Source organism: Betta splendens, chromosome 4, assembly GCF_900634795.4.
Source record: "Betta splendens chromosome 4, fBetSpl5.4, whole genome shotgun sequence".
Lineage (NCBI taxonomy): Eukaryota > Metazoa > Chordata > Actinopteri > Anabantiformes > Osphronemidae > Betta > Betta splendens.
In genome coordinates this window covers 26,628,722-26,646,285 of record NC_040884.2, presented here as the reverse complement: position 1 = coordinate 26,646,285, position 17,564 = coordinate 26,628,722, and the positions used below count along the sequence as shown (strand labels likewise).

General features: G+C 47.3%; 4 protein-coding genes across 5 annotated transcripts; all 4 read right to left on the bottom strand.

The window, feature by feature from the left end:
- Nucleotides 1–661: 661 nt before the first annotated feature.
- On the bottom strand, nt 662–2,682 carry faslg (Fas ligand (TNF superfamily, member 6)). Its single transcript, XM_029149398.3, has 4 exons — nt 2,141–2,682; nt 1,686–1,728; nt 1,548–1,604; nt 662–1,469 (listed from the first exon to the last, which is right to left on the bottom strand). The coding sequence occupies exons 1-4, from the start codon at nt 2,411–2,413 to the stop codon at nt 1,057–1,059; spliced, it is 786 nt and encodes a 261-aa protein (XP_029005231.1). The 5' UTR covers nt 2,414–2,682; the 3' UTR covers nt 662–1,056.
- Nucleotides 2,683–4,307: 1,625 nt separating this feature from the next.
- si:dkey-86e18.1 (uncharacterized protein LOC557342 homolog) lies at nt 4,308–6,179 on the bottom strand. Its single transcript, XM_029149180.3, has 5 exons — nt 6,008–6,179; nt 5,815–5,855; nt 5,663–5,737; nt 5,388–5,574; nt 4,308–4,972 (listed from the first exon to the last, which is right to left on the bottom strand). Exons 1-5 carry the CDS (start codon nt 6,072–6,074, stop codon nt 4,452–4,454), a joined length of 891 nt encoding a protein of 296 aa, XP_029005013.1. The 5' UTR covers nt 6,075–6,179; the 3' UTR covers nt 4,308–4,451.
- A 131-nt stretch (nt 6,180–6,310) lies between these two features.
- Nucleotides 6,311–11,335, bottom strand: caiap (CARD- and ANK-containing Inflammasome Adaptor Protein). Its single transcript, XM_029149178.3, has 4 exons — nt 10,138–11,335; nt 9,886–10,069; nt 9,409–9,631; nt 6,311–9,335 (listed from the first exon to the last, which is right to left on the bottom strand). Exons 1-4 carry the CDS (start codon nt 11,312–11,314, stop codon nt 8,589–8,591), a joined length of 2,331 nt encoding a protein of 776 aa, XP_029005011.2. The 5' UTR covers nt 11,315–11,335; the 3' UTR covers nt 6,311–8,588.
- Nucleotides 11,336–13,850: 2,515 nt separating this feature from the next.
- Nucleotides 13,851–15,929, bottom strand: jun (Jun proto-oncogene, AP-1 transcription factor subunit). Of its 2 annotated transcripts, none has more exons than XM_055508354.1 (2): nt 15,735–15,929; nt 13,851–15,545 (listed from the first exon to the last, which is right to left on the bottom strand). In XM_055508354.1, exon 2 carries the CDS (start codon nt 15,543–15,545, stop codon nt 14,577–14,579), a length of 969 nt encoding a protein of 322 aa, XP_055364329.1. In that variant the 5' UTR covers nt 15,735–15,929; the 3' UTR covers nt 13,851–14,576. The 2 variants fall into 2 exon arrangements, with proteins under 2 accessions (XP_055364329.1, XP_040926455.1); XM_041070521.2 differs by having other exon boundaries at nt 13,851–15,500; nt 15,735–15,928.
- Between the last annotated feature and the right edge of the window lie 1,635 nt (nt 15,930–17,564).

Below are 17,564 nucleotides of genomic sequence, written 5' to 3'. Positions count from 1 at the left end.
GCTTAATTTTAGTTTCCATAGATCATTAACCACTGAGATTCTGTGGGTTAGTTGTGGTTTAGACAGACATAAGTTTGTTTTTGATGCATTGTGAAGGTTGTTCCGTTCTTATTGCAATAGAATCGACACGAGCACGTTCAGAGGTTCAGATGTGGCTCGGAGGACGCTGAAGCCTGAAATCCACCTGTGCTCATGCAAGACCCTGGTGATTTTCACACAGGAAGGAAGCGTGCGTCAGACCTGCCACTGCTCCGTCCTCCCGCCTGTGCCCGGCCTGCAGCTTCTCACACTTCTCATACATGTGTGTTTGCGGTGTGCTGAATGCGATCGCTGCGCCGACGGCGTTGAGCAGTAAAGAAAAAAGAAGAAAGGCAATGCAGAGATGCGTGTGCACGGCACTGTGGTCTGCGAGCGACTCTTTAACCTTCCAGATACCCACGGAGACGAACAAAAAACCTCAGGCGCGTTGAGTGGCAGCTGTCGCATGACAGACCCACTTCTCATGTTCGGGCTGCGCCTCAGTGGAACATATGAAAATGAAGATGACTATTGCGTGCTGCATTTTCTGCATACTTTCCAGTGGTCACAGACTAAACGCATGTGGGCCCAGACATTGACCTACAGACTTCTAATACAAATCACTCCCACGTTGAAGCAGATGGACATTCACATTAAATTATCTCTTTATTAACCCCCAAATATTCATCATAAAAAGTTGTTCCATAAGCACATGTGTCCACAAAAATAAATATGTATAAAAATGCTACGCTCAAATCAGCACCTTAGTGTTAACTAACCCTCTCATTTATACAAGGCAGAAGATTGGTTCATGGTCACGTGTGGAATTTGCCTGGATCATAATTTTAAATGAGGAGATTGTGCAATATATTCACTGGGATTTACAATCAAAGAACAGGCACATGTATATGCATATGCAACTCAGTGCAGTTATTACATAGAAGTCATACAACACAGGAAACAACCGGCTTCAGGGGTGCGAGCACGCAGCCCTGCCTTTACATTCACTGGGCACAAAATGTCACCACCCTGGACCCCTCAGACCTCATACAGGCCAAAGAAGTTGCCGTAATGTTCGTGGCTGAGAAGCGTGGGGTGGGACACGTTGACGTAAACCCTGTCGTTCTGCTGCAGGTGCAGGGTGGATCCCAGGTAGCTGTCCGTGACCCGCGTGTGCACCAGCCGGTGGTCGCAGAAGCCCGTCCGGTGCGCCTCCATCAGGGTCAGCGGCGAGGCCTGCCCCGCTCGCCTCACAAACACCGTGTGGGTGAACGTGGACGAGAGGGAGCAGAGCCTAAAGATCAGCTCCACCCGCGTGTAGATGTGGTACAGTCCGCTCTGGTTGACCTGAAGTCCGCCATCTTGGTACGTGACCTCTCCGGACACAAAGGCCTGGCCTGCTCTGGGCTCCCAGCGCAGAGTGTGGGGACAATGTCCTTTTTCCACACGTCCTGCAAAGAGGAAGAACCATGATGAAACCAAGTGTGGAGATAAGTCTACATTATAGAGTGTGCGTCTGAAAATGTTACCTAACACGTGTGCTGCAGTCCGGATCGTCTTCTCTTCTACCTTCTCCGGCTCATCACCTGAAACAGGCTTGGGATCAGTATGTAGGAACATTTGCGCTTTATGTGGAGTGACTTGTTTGTATACGTTTGTGTATTTACCTGTTTGCCTCTCAGCCATGTTAAACTCATTCACTGGCTCAGCCTTTAGGGAAATGAAAGAAGAAGAAGAAAAAAAGGCAACTCATCAAAACCACATCACACAGAGCGCTGAGCCTCAGGGTTTTTCACATGGTGCCTCGGAGCCCGAGTTGCAGGGGATTTCCTGTTTCACTGGACTTCAGGGTGCGTCTTTAAATGTCACAGAAGAGCTTAGGCTCAGGCGACGGCAAAGTAAAGTTCATTAATTAATAATCATTGTAGGTCTGCGTTAACTTTCCACACTGGGTTTCCACACTCCCACCTCACACCTCCCATCACCCCAATGATGTGAGAAATCTCACCCTGCAGCCCCCATGTACACCTATTACACAATACTGTAAGCATCTGTATTAACTGTCCAACGAGTACTTTGCTCGTTCTTCATGCTCGCTTGAGTTATGATGAGCTTTTCTTACCTGTCGCATCGTCCGCATCTTGGCCTGCATGTTGTAAATCTGGTAGGCTTCAAACCCCAGGGCTGCAAACACCAGCAGGAACATCAGCAGCACCCCCACGGCCAGACAGGGGCTGACCCCCAGGACGCCTCGGCTCTTCTTGGCCCGCTCCGGGGCGGGGGGGAAGGACCAGCAGGGTACGAGCCCGGGGGGCTGGCCAGAGCGCCGCTGCCCCCCGCCGCCGCCGTCCACCAGGTACACCTGTGGCATCGGGTAGCACTGGTCACAGCTCATGGCGCAGGTCCTGCGGTGAGACGATCTGAGTGCTCTTGTGGCGCCTCTGCATCAAAGAGGTGTGTGCTCGCGTCTGAGCACCTCTGTCTTAAAAGGCCAGGCTTCAGCTGTCAAACCACCCACAGGGTCCTCCCACGCGCAGAATTAGCTCAGCACAGAAGCGAAGCATCACTTCTCATAAGGAACTACTGACTGATCGAAGCACCCGCCACACGCAGCATTAGCTCAGCACAGAAGGAACTACCAGCTGATCGAGGCACCCGTCATCGGTGCCTCTGCTGCTTCGCTGCAGGTGTATCATCCACATTAGGGTGCATTTGCTGTATAGTGTGACTTTTGTCTTTGCGTGCTGCTCTCGAGGCAGGAACAGCGGCAGCAAAGGAAGGTGGGGGTTTGCGCTGACCCCCACTTAACTAACCCACATTGAGTCATGTGCCGAGACCTTTTCTAAAATTCCACGAATAGTAAGACGGAAACCACAGACAGAGATACCTGGCTGACATTTCACGTGTGCGAGGTTCGATGGCCCAGGCTACATGCTTCTATTATCCAGTGCAATCGTGGAAAACTGACCCTTTTATAATTAAAGCCTACTTTCTCATGCACACCTTTACGGGTCACTGTGTGTTAGTAAACAGTGATGCAGCAGTTTCAGTAGAACTTGACGTATTCTTGGTGGGAAGACGCTGCTGCCACATGAAAAGAACTCGAGCCTTTGCATTGGCTTTCGTGCCGGCTGCTGTTAAAAGCATGCAACGATACTTTACAGAGGTGAGAATTAACCCCAACCAGTACCTCTGAGATGAGTTTACAGGAAAAGCTCGACATGTACAGCGCTTCCCCACTCGGCCAGGAGTTCATGCCACTGTGGTCTTTTAGCTGTTTCCAGGGGCACAGCAGACGTTCTACAGCTTTTTTCATTGCGGTTGCAGCAGTTTCCATATAATGAGTTTTAATCTCAAAATCAGTTTCCAAATATTAGCAAATAGTCATTAGTTTGTGGTTGTCGACAGAGGGGATATTTCCACCCTCAGGGGGGGATGGCTGTCTTGCAAAGTGATGCAGCAGTGCATGAGCCTTTGCTAAAACTGAACGCACACTGCGCCATGTGTCAACATGCGTGTCTCACAATGTCAAGCAGTTTGACACAGTTACATTTTAGAGATTTTCTCGGTTCTGTTGTGAGAGAGAGATCAATGCAAAGGACTCTCCGGCTTTAGGTTCTGTACACTCGCTGCTGCAAGCGCTGTTTCGTTTCTCCAAAGCCCCTGCACAGACGGAGGGACATCCACCGTACTGCCTGCATCATAATGCACTAACCAAAAGAGCAACTGCGTCAAAGTTAACCATAAACTGCAGCGAGTGTCTGCAGTGTAAAAGCTGATGTGTGTTTCCCAGAAGCGCTGCGCTGAAAACGGTCCTTACAGCGGCGGCACAGTGGGTTAGGTGGGAGGGTGGGGGTTTGAGTTCTAACCAGGCCGTTGTCAGAGGTGCTGCTCCAGTTAATAAAACCAGAGAACAAGACTAAAATGAATCACTGATTCAGCAACTATTTCTATCAATCGCTCTTTCTCACCGTCTCCCTCTTGTCTGTTACACAGTGGAGGGACTTGTGGTCGTGGTGAATGACTGATGACTGAAACAGAGGAATACCTGAAAGCAGCTGAATATGAATTTCTGAAAGGTATTACTCATACCTTTATTGCAAATAAACCATTTCCTTGGCATAGCATGTTTAAATTTAAATCTTTAATTTTCTCCTTTCTATTTGACTTCCATATTACTGATAAACGTTATGCTGTTACTTAAATAGAACTCTTTGCATTAATTTTCTTTATCAATTTTACAATTTAATTAAAATGCATTATTAACCAAAAACATCTTTTAAACTAGATATTGTTTTATAAGTTTATTTCACAAAATGTCAATAAGACATATTTTCACACAAAACACTACTACTCAAGCATCAATCATACAAAAGTTTTATTAAATTTCTGACTAATGAAAACACAATTTTTATAATGAAAATATAAGTAAATCATGTGTCCTCATCAGATGAGTAACAGTCTAGTCCTAGCACATGTCCTGTGCTGTTGTTTGTCGATTTCTCAGGTATATTTGCTGCTCCAGGGTCGGACTCTTGTCCTTGGACCACACTTTGCCACCGGACAACCAAACCTGCTGTTGTTCTGTCATTGTTCTCCGTGTTTGTGCTCTGCAATGCAAACTGTTGTCTCGATGTGGAATTACTGAGGTTTGGCAGGCCAGACTGCAGCACCCTGGCCAGGGTCTGTGTTTGAGAAGAGCCAAGCTGAACTGATGACCCCCTGAATGCAGCAGCAGCCACTGCAAGCCGCGTACGGTCAAAGCAGAGGGGCTGGTCCTGGTCTCTGCAACCTCCCTCTGAGGTTGCTGAGATTGGGTTGGTGGGGACAGGGGTTTGACATTTGGTCTCCGAGTAGACAAGAGGTTCATGTGTTTCAGTGGCTGACGGTGTGCAACACCTTGTCCAGTTCAAATCACTCTCGCCTTCATCGTCACCGCTTCGAGGTTTTTTACCTTTAAGCAAGAGTGACAGTGAGAAATGATCATGTCAGTCATGTCAGCTAGCCAATATTAAAATGAGTCACATTAGCTCAAGCAACATGTAGCATTTAAAAAGCATGTAGTAATCAGTGGCTAAGAAAAGTACTTTCTCTTCCTTATCCTCACTTGAAATCCCAGCATACTGATATTTATAGTAACTCTAAACAGCAACATAAAGAACCATTTCCTTTGACACATTGAGGAACAAGACCATATTTGGCTTAGCGTGAACTTGTAGCTCCTAAAATGTAATTTTTATTAATTTGTTTGAACCAAAATAAATATAACTGGAGTCACATGTAAAACTGTGTACGTGTAAGGAATGAATGGTAAAAGCTTAGGAGTGCATTCATGTGAGCTAACAGATAAGATCAAATTTTACACTGACCAACAGGAGACTCTTGTATCTCTGCTCTCCTTTTGCAGTACGCTCGAGGGGTCCACGGCTTGTGTTTACATGAAGGGTCGAGCAGTCGGAGCTTGGCGATGAAGCTCTTGTACTCTTTTTCTAACGCTTCAATCTGCTGCTGGAACTCGGTGATCTTCCTCTCTGGATAATGAGAAAGCTGGGATTGCTTAAAGGGAAACATGGGAATTCATCAAAAGAGATGTCGGGCAACAAATGACTACAATAAAATACAGCATTAGAAGCGATTAACGTACCTGCAAGCAATATTCTATTTCATTCTTGATGCTGGGAATCCATTTTTTCACACAGGGAGCGGAGTTGAGGGTTGCCTATAAAAAAGGTGTTAGTTAAAACAACTAGTATAAAGTGACAACACAAAGCCGTGCGTGGCTTATTTCTTCATTACCAGCTTGGGCCTCCGCTGGTGCACATCTCTCAGGCGCCCCTCTGCACAGGAGGCAAGAAAAGGAGCAGGTGAACAACTGCAGCTAGCGCAGGTGGCGCTAACAGCTAGCAAGCTAGCTGACAGCAGTGCAGCCTTTGAACAGCCACACGTTAATATCACGTCACTTGTTTGCTTCGATTTACCGGCTTCTTACCCTCTCTCTCCTTCTGAAGCCACAGTCTGTTCAGCCTCCCTTGCTGCTTTTCTTCGTTTCTCGCCATTTTTCACGCACCTACTCCAGAGTCTGCAGCGGGCGGGCCAGAAAAACAAAGTCACGTGAGACGCCGTGGCGCTCACGTGACGTCTTCTTCTTCGGTGTTATTTACCGGCGGCTGGCATCCTTAACTGTTCACTACCGCCCTCAGCGCAATCACTTAATTTAAATCAAATTATTATTAAATTAAATTATTATTATCAAACAAATTATTTAAAAAACAACATTCTAAGACCCTTTTTCCTCGCCCCAAATCACCAACAAACTTTCCAAATTAACTTCCTTCAACCCAACTTGTTTCATGTCTCTTACCATCAACTCCCTCTCTCTATTGTACTTTCTGCATTCCATAATAAGGTGTTGTACTCTTCGCAGAATTCACACAACCCACAACATTATCCTATACTCCCCTTATTCCCAGATAATAAGTCCAACACATCAGACAATGAATCCTGGTGATATTTAGACTTTTTATTACTAATAGTTTTTAGTGCTACCATTGTAGATAAGTACCTTACTACTCCCACTTATTTCCACTTACTTTAATGCCATCAAACAACAAACAACCCCACTGTCAACACACCCAGATGATCAGATGTTCTCACACCTATCTCCATCCTAAATTTATTTGCAGCTCCTGCACAAGTTCTCCCTAATTTCTGATCTTTAGGCCCATTTGTAAACACTAAATCAAACTCCTTATATTCAGACTCTACTACAGTATGTGAGAAACCTCATCAACCATGTTCACATCCCTCTTCTCCTTTCCTCCTACCCAGATCTAAATCTAGCCTCACTTCTCTCATTTTCCAAAAAAAGGAATTCCATAAATATACCTGTTCTCTTCCACCCCCATCTGTCCTACTTGCCCATTGCCACCATCACCATCTCCCCTGAACCACTTCCAGATCCCTCAACATTGATTTTGTCGCTGACCCGTACACCGCACTCCCATAGTCAATTCTTGTCCTTATTAGTGCCTTATATAAAGATTTATGTGCACCAAAATTCCCCCCAGTCTACATCAGCTAAACACCTCATGACATCAACAACTTTCATACATTTGTCCTTTATGCTCGTTACATGCTCCCTCCATATTAACTACTGGTCAAATGGCTCTAGCATATCACAAGGTCTAATTTAATTATTATTATATGTGTGTGTTTTGCCTTCAGTTGTAAACATTTTGACGATGTCGGGACCTTTTCATTTCACTTAACCTATATCAGTTTGTCAATAGTAAAAAAAGGGCTCTTACCTACAAATCCATAATATTTGGAAGGGGAGGAAGTTTTTATTTCTATAGTACATTATATAAAAAACATTCAGAGGAAAAGTCAGTTCCTTGAAGTCTATGGTTTAAACCAGTGATGAACAAACCATCAAAACCTCAGGCTACATAACCTCCATACCACGGTAAATATAGCCTCGATAGGAAGCTTTCGTTTAATACAGATCACCACGACCAGCACAAATACAACCTTAGAACACACTCATCACTTCACATCTATAAGGCCTGTCTCCTCCTCTGACCCACTGTATATACATATATTTATATACTGTACAGTATATACATGGATTTGCCTGTATGCATAGCAACACTGAAAGGTGACCTACAGTATGAACCCACTGTCCAGTTGAAACAATTCTGAAGCAGGTTTTTCCTGAACATCATCAAAGTATTAGGTAATATTATTGTCTCATGTCTATGCACCCTTCCTGTCACTGCTGTCATACAACCCATGTTGCAGCTACCACCATGCATCATCAAACCCATTCAAACCTTGATTTGACAGCATTTTAGTTTTTCCATGAGGCATGTGCTTGTATGAGTAAACACACACACCTTCCACTGAAATCCTCTATTATTCCAGTCCCTTATCATGACAAAGCATCTTCTGATGAATAGCATTGTAGTAAAAATGAAACTGTACTGATCGTTATTGTAAACTAAGTGCAAAAAAAGCATTCTCACATGCTTGGTGGTTTTGTTCTTTTCACCAGTCAGACCAGAGGAAATGCTACAGAAGAAGAAGGAGTGCATCATCAGCCAAGTGTCCATCACATGGCTACAGATGTCTGTAGGTCAGACATACATATTCAGCTGCCTTTTGGTTTGGTGTGACCCACAAAGCAACCGCAATAAAATGAGCTCCTGCAGAGACTCTCACAACAATGGTCACTGGCCAACATTTGCAAACAGGTGAAACTGTAGTTCCGCTTGACAGGTTTAAGGTGACAGGTCAGCACTATGGTAAATACATCTTTACTTACCTGTAAATATGGTCTGCCTAAATATCATTCACTATAACGTCCATGAATAATATTTATTAAAGAGACATGTTTCATGTTGAGCATAAAAAGGCACATAACAGCCCGTCATTTAGGTCTATCTGAATGACTCTCATCCCCGTATTCAAGCATGTTTGCGTGTAAAGAAGGCCTTTGACACTTCTTACAAGCTGTGAAGATGAAGGCTTTTGGAACTTGATGTTATCTGTGTTTTCGTCTGGTGGTCCTTCTACTTGATGAGCAACATCTTCCTCTTCAGTAAAGTTGCAATGCTCTCATGTTCCACTGTGTCTCCGCCCTCGGCCACCTGCAGCGGCGTCTTCCCTAACTTATTGGTCGCCTGCAGGTTGACCTTCCTGCTCCACGCCGTGTCCTGGCTCCAGCCTACCAGCCTCTTCACCACCTCCTGGTGTCCGGCGCGCGCGGCGCCGTGCAGCGGCGTGTCCCTGCTCTGGTCCGTGGCGTTGACCTGCGCCCCGGCCTCCAGGAGCCGAGCCGCGACGCCGTCGTGTCCCTTCTCCGCCGCCACGTGGAGTGGCGTCTTCCTCCACGCGTTCCTCTCCTCCAGCGCCTTGCTGCCGAGCGAGCGCAGGAGGGCGGCGGCCACGGCGTCGTGGCCCCCGGCCGCTGCGTGGTGGAGGGGCGTGCACCCGTCCATGTCTTTGGCTCCTGCCTTTGCCCTGTGGGACAACAGGGACGCCGCAGCGCGCGGCCGCCCCTCGGCAGCAGCCAGGTGGAGGGCCGTCCTTCTGCCGCTGTCGGTGGCGTTTGGGTCGGCCCTGGCTGCCAGCAGTGCGTCCACCACGCTGCCGTCCCCCGCCGGCGAGCAGGCCGCCCAGTGCAGGGCTGTCCTCCCCAGCCTGTCCCTGGCTCGCACGTCCGCCTTGGCCTGAAGAAGCGCCCTCACGGTGTCTGCGTGAGCGCGCTGACTGGCGACATGCAGCGCGGTCAGTCCGTCCTGGGCCGCGGCGTTCACCTGAACGGGTCACAAGCAGCTCTCACTCTCCACCAACACGCTCACAACGTCTCTGCAACAGGGTGGGTGTTACCTGTGCGCCGCTTTTAACCAGCAGCCTGACGAACTCACTCCTGTCACGCTGAGCTGCCAGGTGGAGAGGGGTTTGAGCCTCGGGGCCCGTCGTGTTGGGGCTCAGGCCCGTTGTCAGCAGCGTCTCCGCTATGGGAACGCTGCCACCGAGCACAGCCAGGTGCAGCGCGGAGGAGAGGTCCGGCAGCGTAGCGTCCAAGCTGGCTTGCTTTGCTACCAGCACACTGAAATGGAAAAAATGAACGGTTACATTCTCCTGATTGACCCCTGACCTTCCACTTATAAGCACGTTTTAGTTTGTGTGGAGTTTGCAAAGCAGGAGTTGCAGCACGGAGTGAACTCATGACCGGAGTTTACTGATGTTATCAAGGAAAAGTGGTGAAGTAACTGCAAACCAGCCGACCTACAAACAAAGCAGTGGTCTCGTGCACGTGCTGATGCATGCGCAGATACCACCCTCAGCCCATATCAGCTCTACCTGAAGACCTCGGCGTGTCCCAGCTCAGCCGACAGCAGCAGAGGCGTGTAGCCCCGTTGGTCACGCGCGTTCACGTTGGCTCCGTTGTCTATCAGAGCCGCGACGACCGGCCCTTGGTTCCGTCTCACGGCCGAGAGGAGCGCGGAGCTCAGCCCGTCCTCGCCCAGAGCGCCTCTGGCTTCAGCTTAGTGAGTGAGCACAGTGAAGGGTTAGAAAGGGAAGGTTGTTGGATGCTTTAATGAAAGGACTCACCAAGCAGCAGACGCACGACGGGCTCCTGATTGAGCTGAAAGGCTTCATTCAGAACGTCCCTGTCGACTTTGGCTCCTGCGTTTAGCAGCACAGCCACGGTTTTCTCGTTGCTCCTGGCAACCGCATAAAACAGAGCCGTCTTCTTCAGGTGGTTGGTGGCCTCCACGCAGGCTCCTCCCTGCAGCAGCCGCTCCGCCAGCCTCCAGTTGTCCTCGGCGGCCGCCGTGTGGAGGAAGGGGTCCTGCGTGCGGCTCCCGCTCCGCTCCGCCTCCCCCCTCACCAGGGCGCCGAGCGAGGGCCCCCTGTCGTTGTCTGCAGCCAGGTGAACGGCCGTCTTGCCTTGCACATCCAGGCTGTAGATGGGAGCCCCAGCTTTCACCAGGACCTCCACTATCTCCTCGTGGCCTCCGCTGGCCGCTTTGTGAAGGGCCGTGTGGCCCTGCACATCCTGCAGGTCCAGTCTGGCCCCTTTTCGGATCAGGAGCTCGACGACAGAGCGGCGGCCGCGCTCTGCTGCTACGTGCAGGAGGCTCTGCTTGAATGGATTGACCGAATTGATATTGGCGTCTTCTAGCAGCTTCTCCAGCAGTGATAGGTCTCCATTGGAAGCAGCGGCGTGAAGATGCTCTGTTTGACTTTGTGCTGGTTCGTCCTCTGCTTTTGCAAGAGGCTCAGACATGCTGCTACTTTTAGGGCTAAATGTTTTAGTTCCTTTAGTTGTGAGTAAACTAGTCTTCAGATTGTTCTGAATGTTTTTTCTATCTGTAAGTCTATCCATCCCCTCCTTTTCCCTCTCCAGCAAATACCCAATCAGCTGCCTCCTTGTATCTTGAACGTGCTCGTTCACACTCCCCACATAGGTCTTGATGCGCTGATAAAGGCTGGGCTCTGCCCGCATGAGGCACGGATGGAAAAACTTCCGACATGCCCTTTCACCCCTGGCCTCCAGGATGTCCAGCACCCTGGAGTTCTGGTCTTTCTGTGACCTGAGAGTCAAAATGATGGACCTCTTGGCAGCTGTCATGACACCCTCCGCGACGAGGAGATCCAGTAGATCCTCCGTGTGTGAGATCCCATAAACCAGATCGTTTCTCTTTGCCCGGATCACGTCCACGGCGTACGGGTTGCTGCGGTTTGATGCAGCTTGAGCTTTAAAGTCCTGGAGTACATTGAACATTTTAAATCCTTTCAGTCAACTACCCACTGGTCTAACTTGGCTTTTGGATGTTTGTGTGTGTTTATTCCTTAGCAACCGAAAACAGACGAGCTGCTCTACAGATCTGTCCAGTCCAACCTGCCCTCTGTGGGGTTATGTGTCCCACTAATACTGTTACAGCAATGTTAAAGTAATTAAAACAATAACTATGACAACCGGCAAAGCACAAACCTAAATCCAATATGTTAAGATGCGTGTTACATTTACATACAACCACGTATGACAGTGAGAAGAGGAGACACAAAAACAATGGAGAGAGAAACCATATGCGTGGGTGAAATAGCATGTGTGGGTGCAGAAATGGAGCAATCCCTGGGTAACCCCATTCTGATCAAACTCAACCAGCCCAGAATTCAAAGCCAGTGAAGTGCAGATACAATCGCATGGAACCTGTGACTATTTAGACATTTTCCTCTGTAGTTAGTTTTGTATCACATATGCCACCTGCAGGAGGAACTTACTCACAGCATGCATTATGCAGTGTTACTTTGACATGAATCACATTACATAAACATCACTTATGCGACGTGTGAGCAGCATGTGAATAGTGTTGCAGTAGTTGAGGTGTAGATAATTCTACTTATGTGTTTAATGTTAATTAAATGTAAGAATATTAACATTTTATATCAACGTTTTAATGAATATGTAATTGAGGAGATATAAGAACAAATAAAATAGAAGTACAAGTGAACTATATTTATGCAGATTATACTACATATAGATTTCCATTTATTTCCATTTGTTGATCTTGACATGCAGCTAGTTATTATTCTATATTATAATAAACTTTTTAAAACAGCTGTTGCCCATGAAAGTTCTTTCTTCTCGTTGTTTTCTTTGATTTATTGGTCGGAAGTAAATCCCTGCCTTCCCCGGTGCCTTATCGGAGCTCACCGTATTAAGCACATTCCAGTCATTTCCCGTAAAACACGCCCGCTGCGTGATGACGCGCCTCTTCCGAGCGATCCCTCTCCTTATATGGTCAGGCAGGACTCCGCTTCCCGAAGTGATGTCACGCTACAGCGGGTTTGTGAAATCAGAACAGTAGATTTATAGAGGAGGTACAGTACTCGTTAGAGCGCCATCATAAACGTGTTTGGTCTGACAATTAGACTAAACCTTTCTGCACCATAACCTTTTTTCATCTTTAACATTTTATTGGTAATATTGAATATTGTGTCAATGGGTGAAGACAAAAATGAAACATATGACCATTAAACCAGATGTGTAAGTCAACACATTTTATTGGACCATATAAATTTACAGAATAATATATTTATGATGACGAATGACACAAAGAAGGCAAACACTTCACAGTTCCCCAGCCAAACATTTTCAAGTGAAAAAGTTAACAGAAAAAGCTAACCAGTCTCCATGGCAATGGAGACACTTGATATGTTTCTTTGTATAAAATTACATTTATAATAATTGAAGCACAGTTTGAAGTACGATGGAAGCATCTGGATTCAAAATGTAATTTTAAGTTCGTTTGTTAGTTTCCTCGGCCTGTGGCGCCCTCTAGCGGTTTGTCATGAGCAACACATAACCCACCGGTTGCTGGCGATAAGCAAAACCTGTATGTTTCCCCTGTGTGATCTGTGCTGCCCCGTTCACGTGACGTACGCGCCCTCTATACAGTAATCTAAACGGAGCTTAAAGTGTTTGTTGGCTTTACTGTTACAGTTTACTTACTGGGCTATTCTGAATACCCACGACGTACCCATTAGAACAAACAGAAAGATTTGCATTTTATACATTTACTGCTACAAACGTGAACTCTATATATCAGCATGATAAAGCTGTTTTGAATTCATTCTAGTTTATGTGTGTTATTGTTTGCGTCTATAAACGAGTTGACTACACCACAGAGATAATAGGATATAATGTGTCCAGAACATGTTCTTCCACAAAATCTGGTTGGTTTCATCTTCAAAGTAATGAGTCATCAATAACAGTGTGTGCTTTTTATCCGGAGCCCTGCCCAAGGCTTATTAGGTTCACGGACATTTTCAGTGTTGTTGCACATGTTGGGATTTTTTTTATTTACAACAGGACAGGAGGGAATCTTGAATAACTGAATGATGCAATATACACTCAGAGCCGTCTTATGTCTCAAATAACTTGGATAATGACATTTCCAGTTGAGGTGCGCTGCTTTCTTTAGTGTGGCTAATGACATAGTTATTGCTGTAATGTGTTGCGCCTGAAAACAAATGGAAGTGTTGTGTAGTTTTTGAAGTGTGTAGGTAGGCTGCTATAAAATGGTTTGCTCAAACTCTACATCCCAATTTACAGAATTGGTCTCCATCAATAAGTGAGCGTGGCCTGTCAGCTGGAACACAATCACTCAGTCTGGATCAATACCAGCACTAATGGAATTTACCTTGAGCTACTGGAACTAGCAGCTCTTGCAACATGTTGCAACATGTTCCTTGTTTGAGCTCCTGATGTGGCACACCCACTTCTGTCACACACAAGAACACAGGAGCAGCCTTGCTTCATTGTATCGGGTTTATTTCCTTAAATATTGATTAGATTCTGAAGTGCTCAGAAAGCAAAACATAAAAAATTATACAGTATTATTACAAATAGTAAACATAAGTACTCCTGGTTGATCTTATATACACATAACAATGAGTGAAACCCCATCAAACAACTTTAGAAAAAAACAAGTAAATCTTGAAGCTTTTCTAACTTGATTTCTTACAATTAAGAAAGAAGTACATTGTACTGTAACTCAGAAATCAGGCGGATTTTTAACAACTTTTCAGCTGTTTGGTGTTGGCCAACACACCCAAGTTTGAGACCAATATGGCTACAACAAGAAAAAGTTTCTATTGCAGGCTTGTAATTCCTTTTAATACTGAATGTCTCCTTAGATGGTCATGAGTAGGTCCATGCAGAGCTGAATGTAAATCAAGAAATGTTCAGTCCTGTCCAGTTGTGTAAAAACTCAGCATGAAACAGAAACAGAAAGGTATCCTGCTCGGTGCCGTGCCCCCTCTGGTTCACGGCTACGGTCACTGTCCCGAGACCGGCTCCGGGACGCGCCACCGGGCGCACCGGTCACTCGGGAGCTTGAGTTCGGCTGCGATCCCGCCAGTGTCGCGCCACATCTTCCCAAATCCAGTCACGTTTTCGGGAGACAGAGCCTCGCTATGACACGAAGCGTCCGTGTCGTTCAACTACAGTCTTTCCGCTCTCCGCCGCTCCCGGCGCCGCCTCAGAATGTCTGGAGCTGCTGCGTTAACATGAGCTGGCACCCGCTGTTGACGTGGTTCATCACCTTCTGCTTCAGCTGGGCCACCTGTTCGCGCAACAGGTTGGCGGTGGACGCGAGCTCCGAGTTCTGGGACTTGAGCGTCTTCACCTTGTCCTCCAGCCTCGAGATGCGCTCCAGCTTCCTTTTCCGGCATTTGGAGGCGGCGATGCGGTTCCTCATCCTCTTTCGCTCCGCCTTGATGCGCTCCTGGCTCTCCATGTCAATCGGGGAGAGCGGAGGGGTCTCGCCCGGCATCTCGGGCACGGTCTGGGGCTCCTCTTTGAGCGCCGTGAGCCGGGGCAGCTGAGCGGAGGAGGGCGGGCCGTAGATGGGGAGCTGCGGCGCGGCGGCGGAGAAGGACATGGTCGGGGCTGAGGTGGTGTAATTCGGCGCCGAGACTGTGCTGATGGCCGGGTTAAAGGTGTTCAAGTCCTCGTACACCGGCGAGTCGGAGCGCATGGCGCCGTTGCTGTAGACAGCGGTGCCGGCAGCAGAGGAGACGGGCGGCAGCGCGGTGTTGACGCTGGTCTGAGGAGCCGAGGTCACACTCACGTTGGCCGGGGCGGGCATGTGCTGGTGGTGGAGCTCGGCCAGCGCCCGGACGAAGCCCTCCGCGAAGCCCTCCTGCTCGTCGGTGACGTTCTTGGGGCACAGGAACTGCGTCGGGGTCGGCGTCGTGGTGATCAGTCCGTTGCCGGACTGGATGATGAGCCGCTCCAGCTCCGGCGAGCCCAACTTCAGCAAGCCCACGTCGGGCGAGGTGAGGATGTCGCTGGCCTTGGCGCGGAGGTGAGGCTTCAGAGTGCCCGTCGGGTCGGAGAGGTTCAGGGTCATGTTGTGTTTCAGGGCTTTGGGGTTGCTGTATCCGTACCCGGCGTTGTCGTGCTGGGAGAAAGCGTTGAGTGAGTCGTCATAGAAAGTAGTTTCCATCTTGGTATACATAGAAGAGAAACCAAAAACAGAAGTAGCTAAAAAGTCTTGTACAAAACAACTCTTCGTCCCCTTCTGTTCTTCCTGGTTTATCAGGTGAGGGAAAACGGCGGCTTCCGAACGTCCTCACTGCGCGTAAAAACTTCCAAACTTAGCGCGCGCTGCCTTGACACAGGAATCGGGACTTACGTCTTTCAGCCGGCGACGGTCGATTGTTCAGTGCGGACCTGTAACAGTTCACAAAGAGTGTTTTTCTCAAGTGTCCGTGAATGAGGAGCGCCGAGCGGCTCTGACTCAACTCGTCTCTTCGAGCACCAGCAGCAGTGTGGGGCTCGTCCCGCCGCGAGCTGTGTATATACTCTGAGCCGTTCAGCGTGGAGCCAAACCTTATCTGCTGCCGCTGCCTCTCTAAAAATAGCGGTATGATGTCATGACAGCGCTCTCCTATTGGTTAGAGGGCGTGTCGCGAGGCGGGACCCGGCGCTCAGATAAGGCGCGTTGCCTAGACGACCACCCAGAAGATTCTTAGTTGCGCGGTGCATTGTGGGATGAGGTAATGCGGCACGGCGCGCTTGAGAGCGTTGCATTGTGGGATGACGTCTTGTTTTTGAATATCTGGTTACCCGCTTCTCTGTTAGGGGCGGGACAACCGCTCCTGCTCCGTGTCTCTCACAGATAATTTGGTTTTAGGACAAAAATTACTAGCTGTTAACGTTCCTGTTTTCTGGTATGTTAACCTTTTGTGTACATATAGTATTAAAATAATTACATATTACTTCTTTACTAAAGGATGTGGTTTTATTGCAACTGGCTATAACAGTAAATGGAAAGGATGCTAATTGTAGAGTGAGAGTGACACATAATTTTATTACATTATTATGAAGTAAGCTGGCTTTACACTAGCCATCAGGTTATAGTATTATTAGTGCCAAATATCTTCTTCTCCGCTGAATCAGATCTCCAATTTCCATGGGTTAACACTCCAGAAAGCTTGAATGGTCAAAAAACTTGGCAAGCCAAGTAAAAACTGTAATGTAAAAACAAATGATATAGTTTTCCATCCACTCAAAGTGGAAAGTGTTCTCGCTCTATCATTTGGTGTCTTTTCATGGTGGTCTCCAGTTGGTGGTCCCATACAAATTTTCTCAGAGTGCTCACACTGGGTTTGAGTATAGTCTGTATGCTGAGAGGGCTCAAATTTGACAGCTGCTCACTTTAATATAAACACAGACATATTTACAAAGATATGCATTAAACCGTATTTACTGTATCTGAACAGTAGTGTCAAGTCACAATTCTCACTACAGTACGTTAATTCACTGAAGGGCAACCTTAATTAAATATTCTGCTTTTACTAATGTAAAACCCACACCTCTATAACTCAATTTTTATTGACGACTTTTATTTCTTCTACATATACCTATATTGTTAAAGACAGATCTATGGGCGTCAGTTCATGAATCAGAGCACATTTCCTATTATCCATGGCACAGTGTGTAATTAGCACACTGTAGTCCATTGTCCCCTGGCCTCCAGTCAGAAATCACTGGTGCTTTAATGGCAGGAGGTTAACTGGTGTGTCTTACGTCTTCCCCCCTGGTTCTCCGTGCTCCCACTGTCTGGGTCATCTTCTGCCCTGCCAGCTTTACTGCCCACTATCTCCAGCACGCCAAATCTAAATATGTTCCCCTTGTGTGACGAGTAAATCAGTCCCCTGGCGCTGGCTGGCTCTCAGAGCCACCTGAAGACAATGAACCGGATCATAAAACACCACCACGCTCAGACTTTTTATGGCTGCTAATGTTTCTTTATGTACTGCTGTATATGTCAAACGGTGGCAGTCAATAAAGTTAAATATAATCTGACCTAAGTGGTTGACCTACCTGATCTCGTGCAGTGTCTCCTTTGATTTAAATGCTTTGAAGATGATTTCTTTGCTTTAAAAGTCTCTAATGAAAGGTAATTAAAGTTAAGTCTTATAAATTGTTGTATGTAGTGATTATTATTCCTTCATCTTAT

Coding starts and splice junctions, on each gene's coding strand:
- caiap (XM_029149178.3), bottom strand. CDS start 11,314: ATGTTCAATGTACTCCAGGACTTTAAAGCTCAAGCTGCATCAAACCGC. Junction 9,632..9,885: donor GGACACGCCGAGGTCTTCAG/GTAGAGCTGATA, acceptor TTTCCATTTCAG/TGTGCTGGTAGCAAAGCAAG. Junction 9,336..9,408: donor TGGTTAAAAGCGGCGCACAG/GTAACACCCACC, acceptor TGACCCGTTCAG/GTGAACGCCGCGGCCCAGGA.
- si:dkey-86e18.1 (XM_029149180.3), bottom strand. CDS start 6,074: ATGGCGAGAAACGAAGAAAAGCAGCAAGGGAGGCTGAACAGACTGTGG. Junction 5,738..5,814: donor ACCAGCGGAGGCCCAAGCTG/GTAATGAAGAAA, acceptor CCTTTTTTATAG/GCAACCCTCAACTCCGCTCC. Junction 4,973..5,387: donor GATACAAGAGTCTCCTGTTG/GTCAGTGTAAAA, acceptor TCTTGCTTAAAG/GTAAAAAACCTCGAAGCGGT.
- faslg (XM_029149398.3), bottom strand. CDS start 2,413: ATGAGCTGTGACCAGTGCTACCCGATGCCACAGGTGTACCTGGTGGAC. Junction 1,729..2,140: donor AGATGCGGACGATGCGACAG/GTAAGAAAAGCT, acceptor ATTTCCCTAAAG/GCTGAGCCAGTGAATGAGTT. Junction 1,605..1,685: donor CATGGCTGAGAGGCAAACAG/GTAAATACACAA, acceptor AGCCTGTTTCAG/GTGATGAGCCGGAGAAGGTA.
- jun (XM_055508354.1), bottom strand. CDS start 15,545: ATGGAAACTACTTTCTATGACGACTCACTCAACGCTTTCTCCCAGCAC.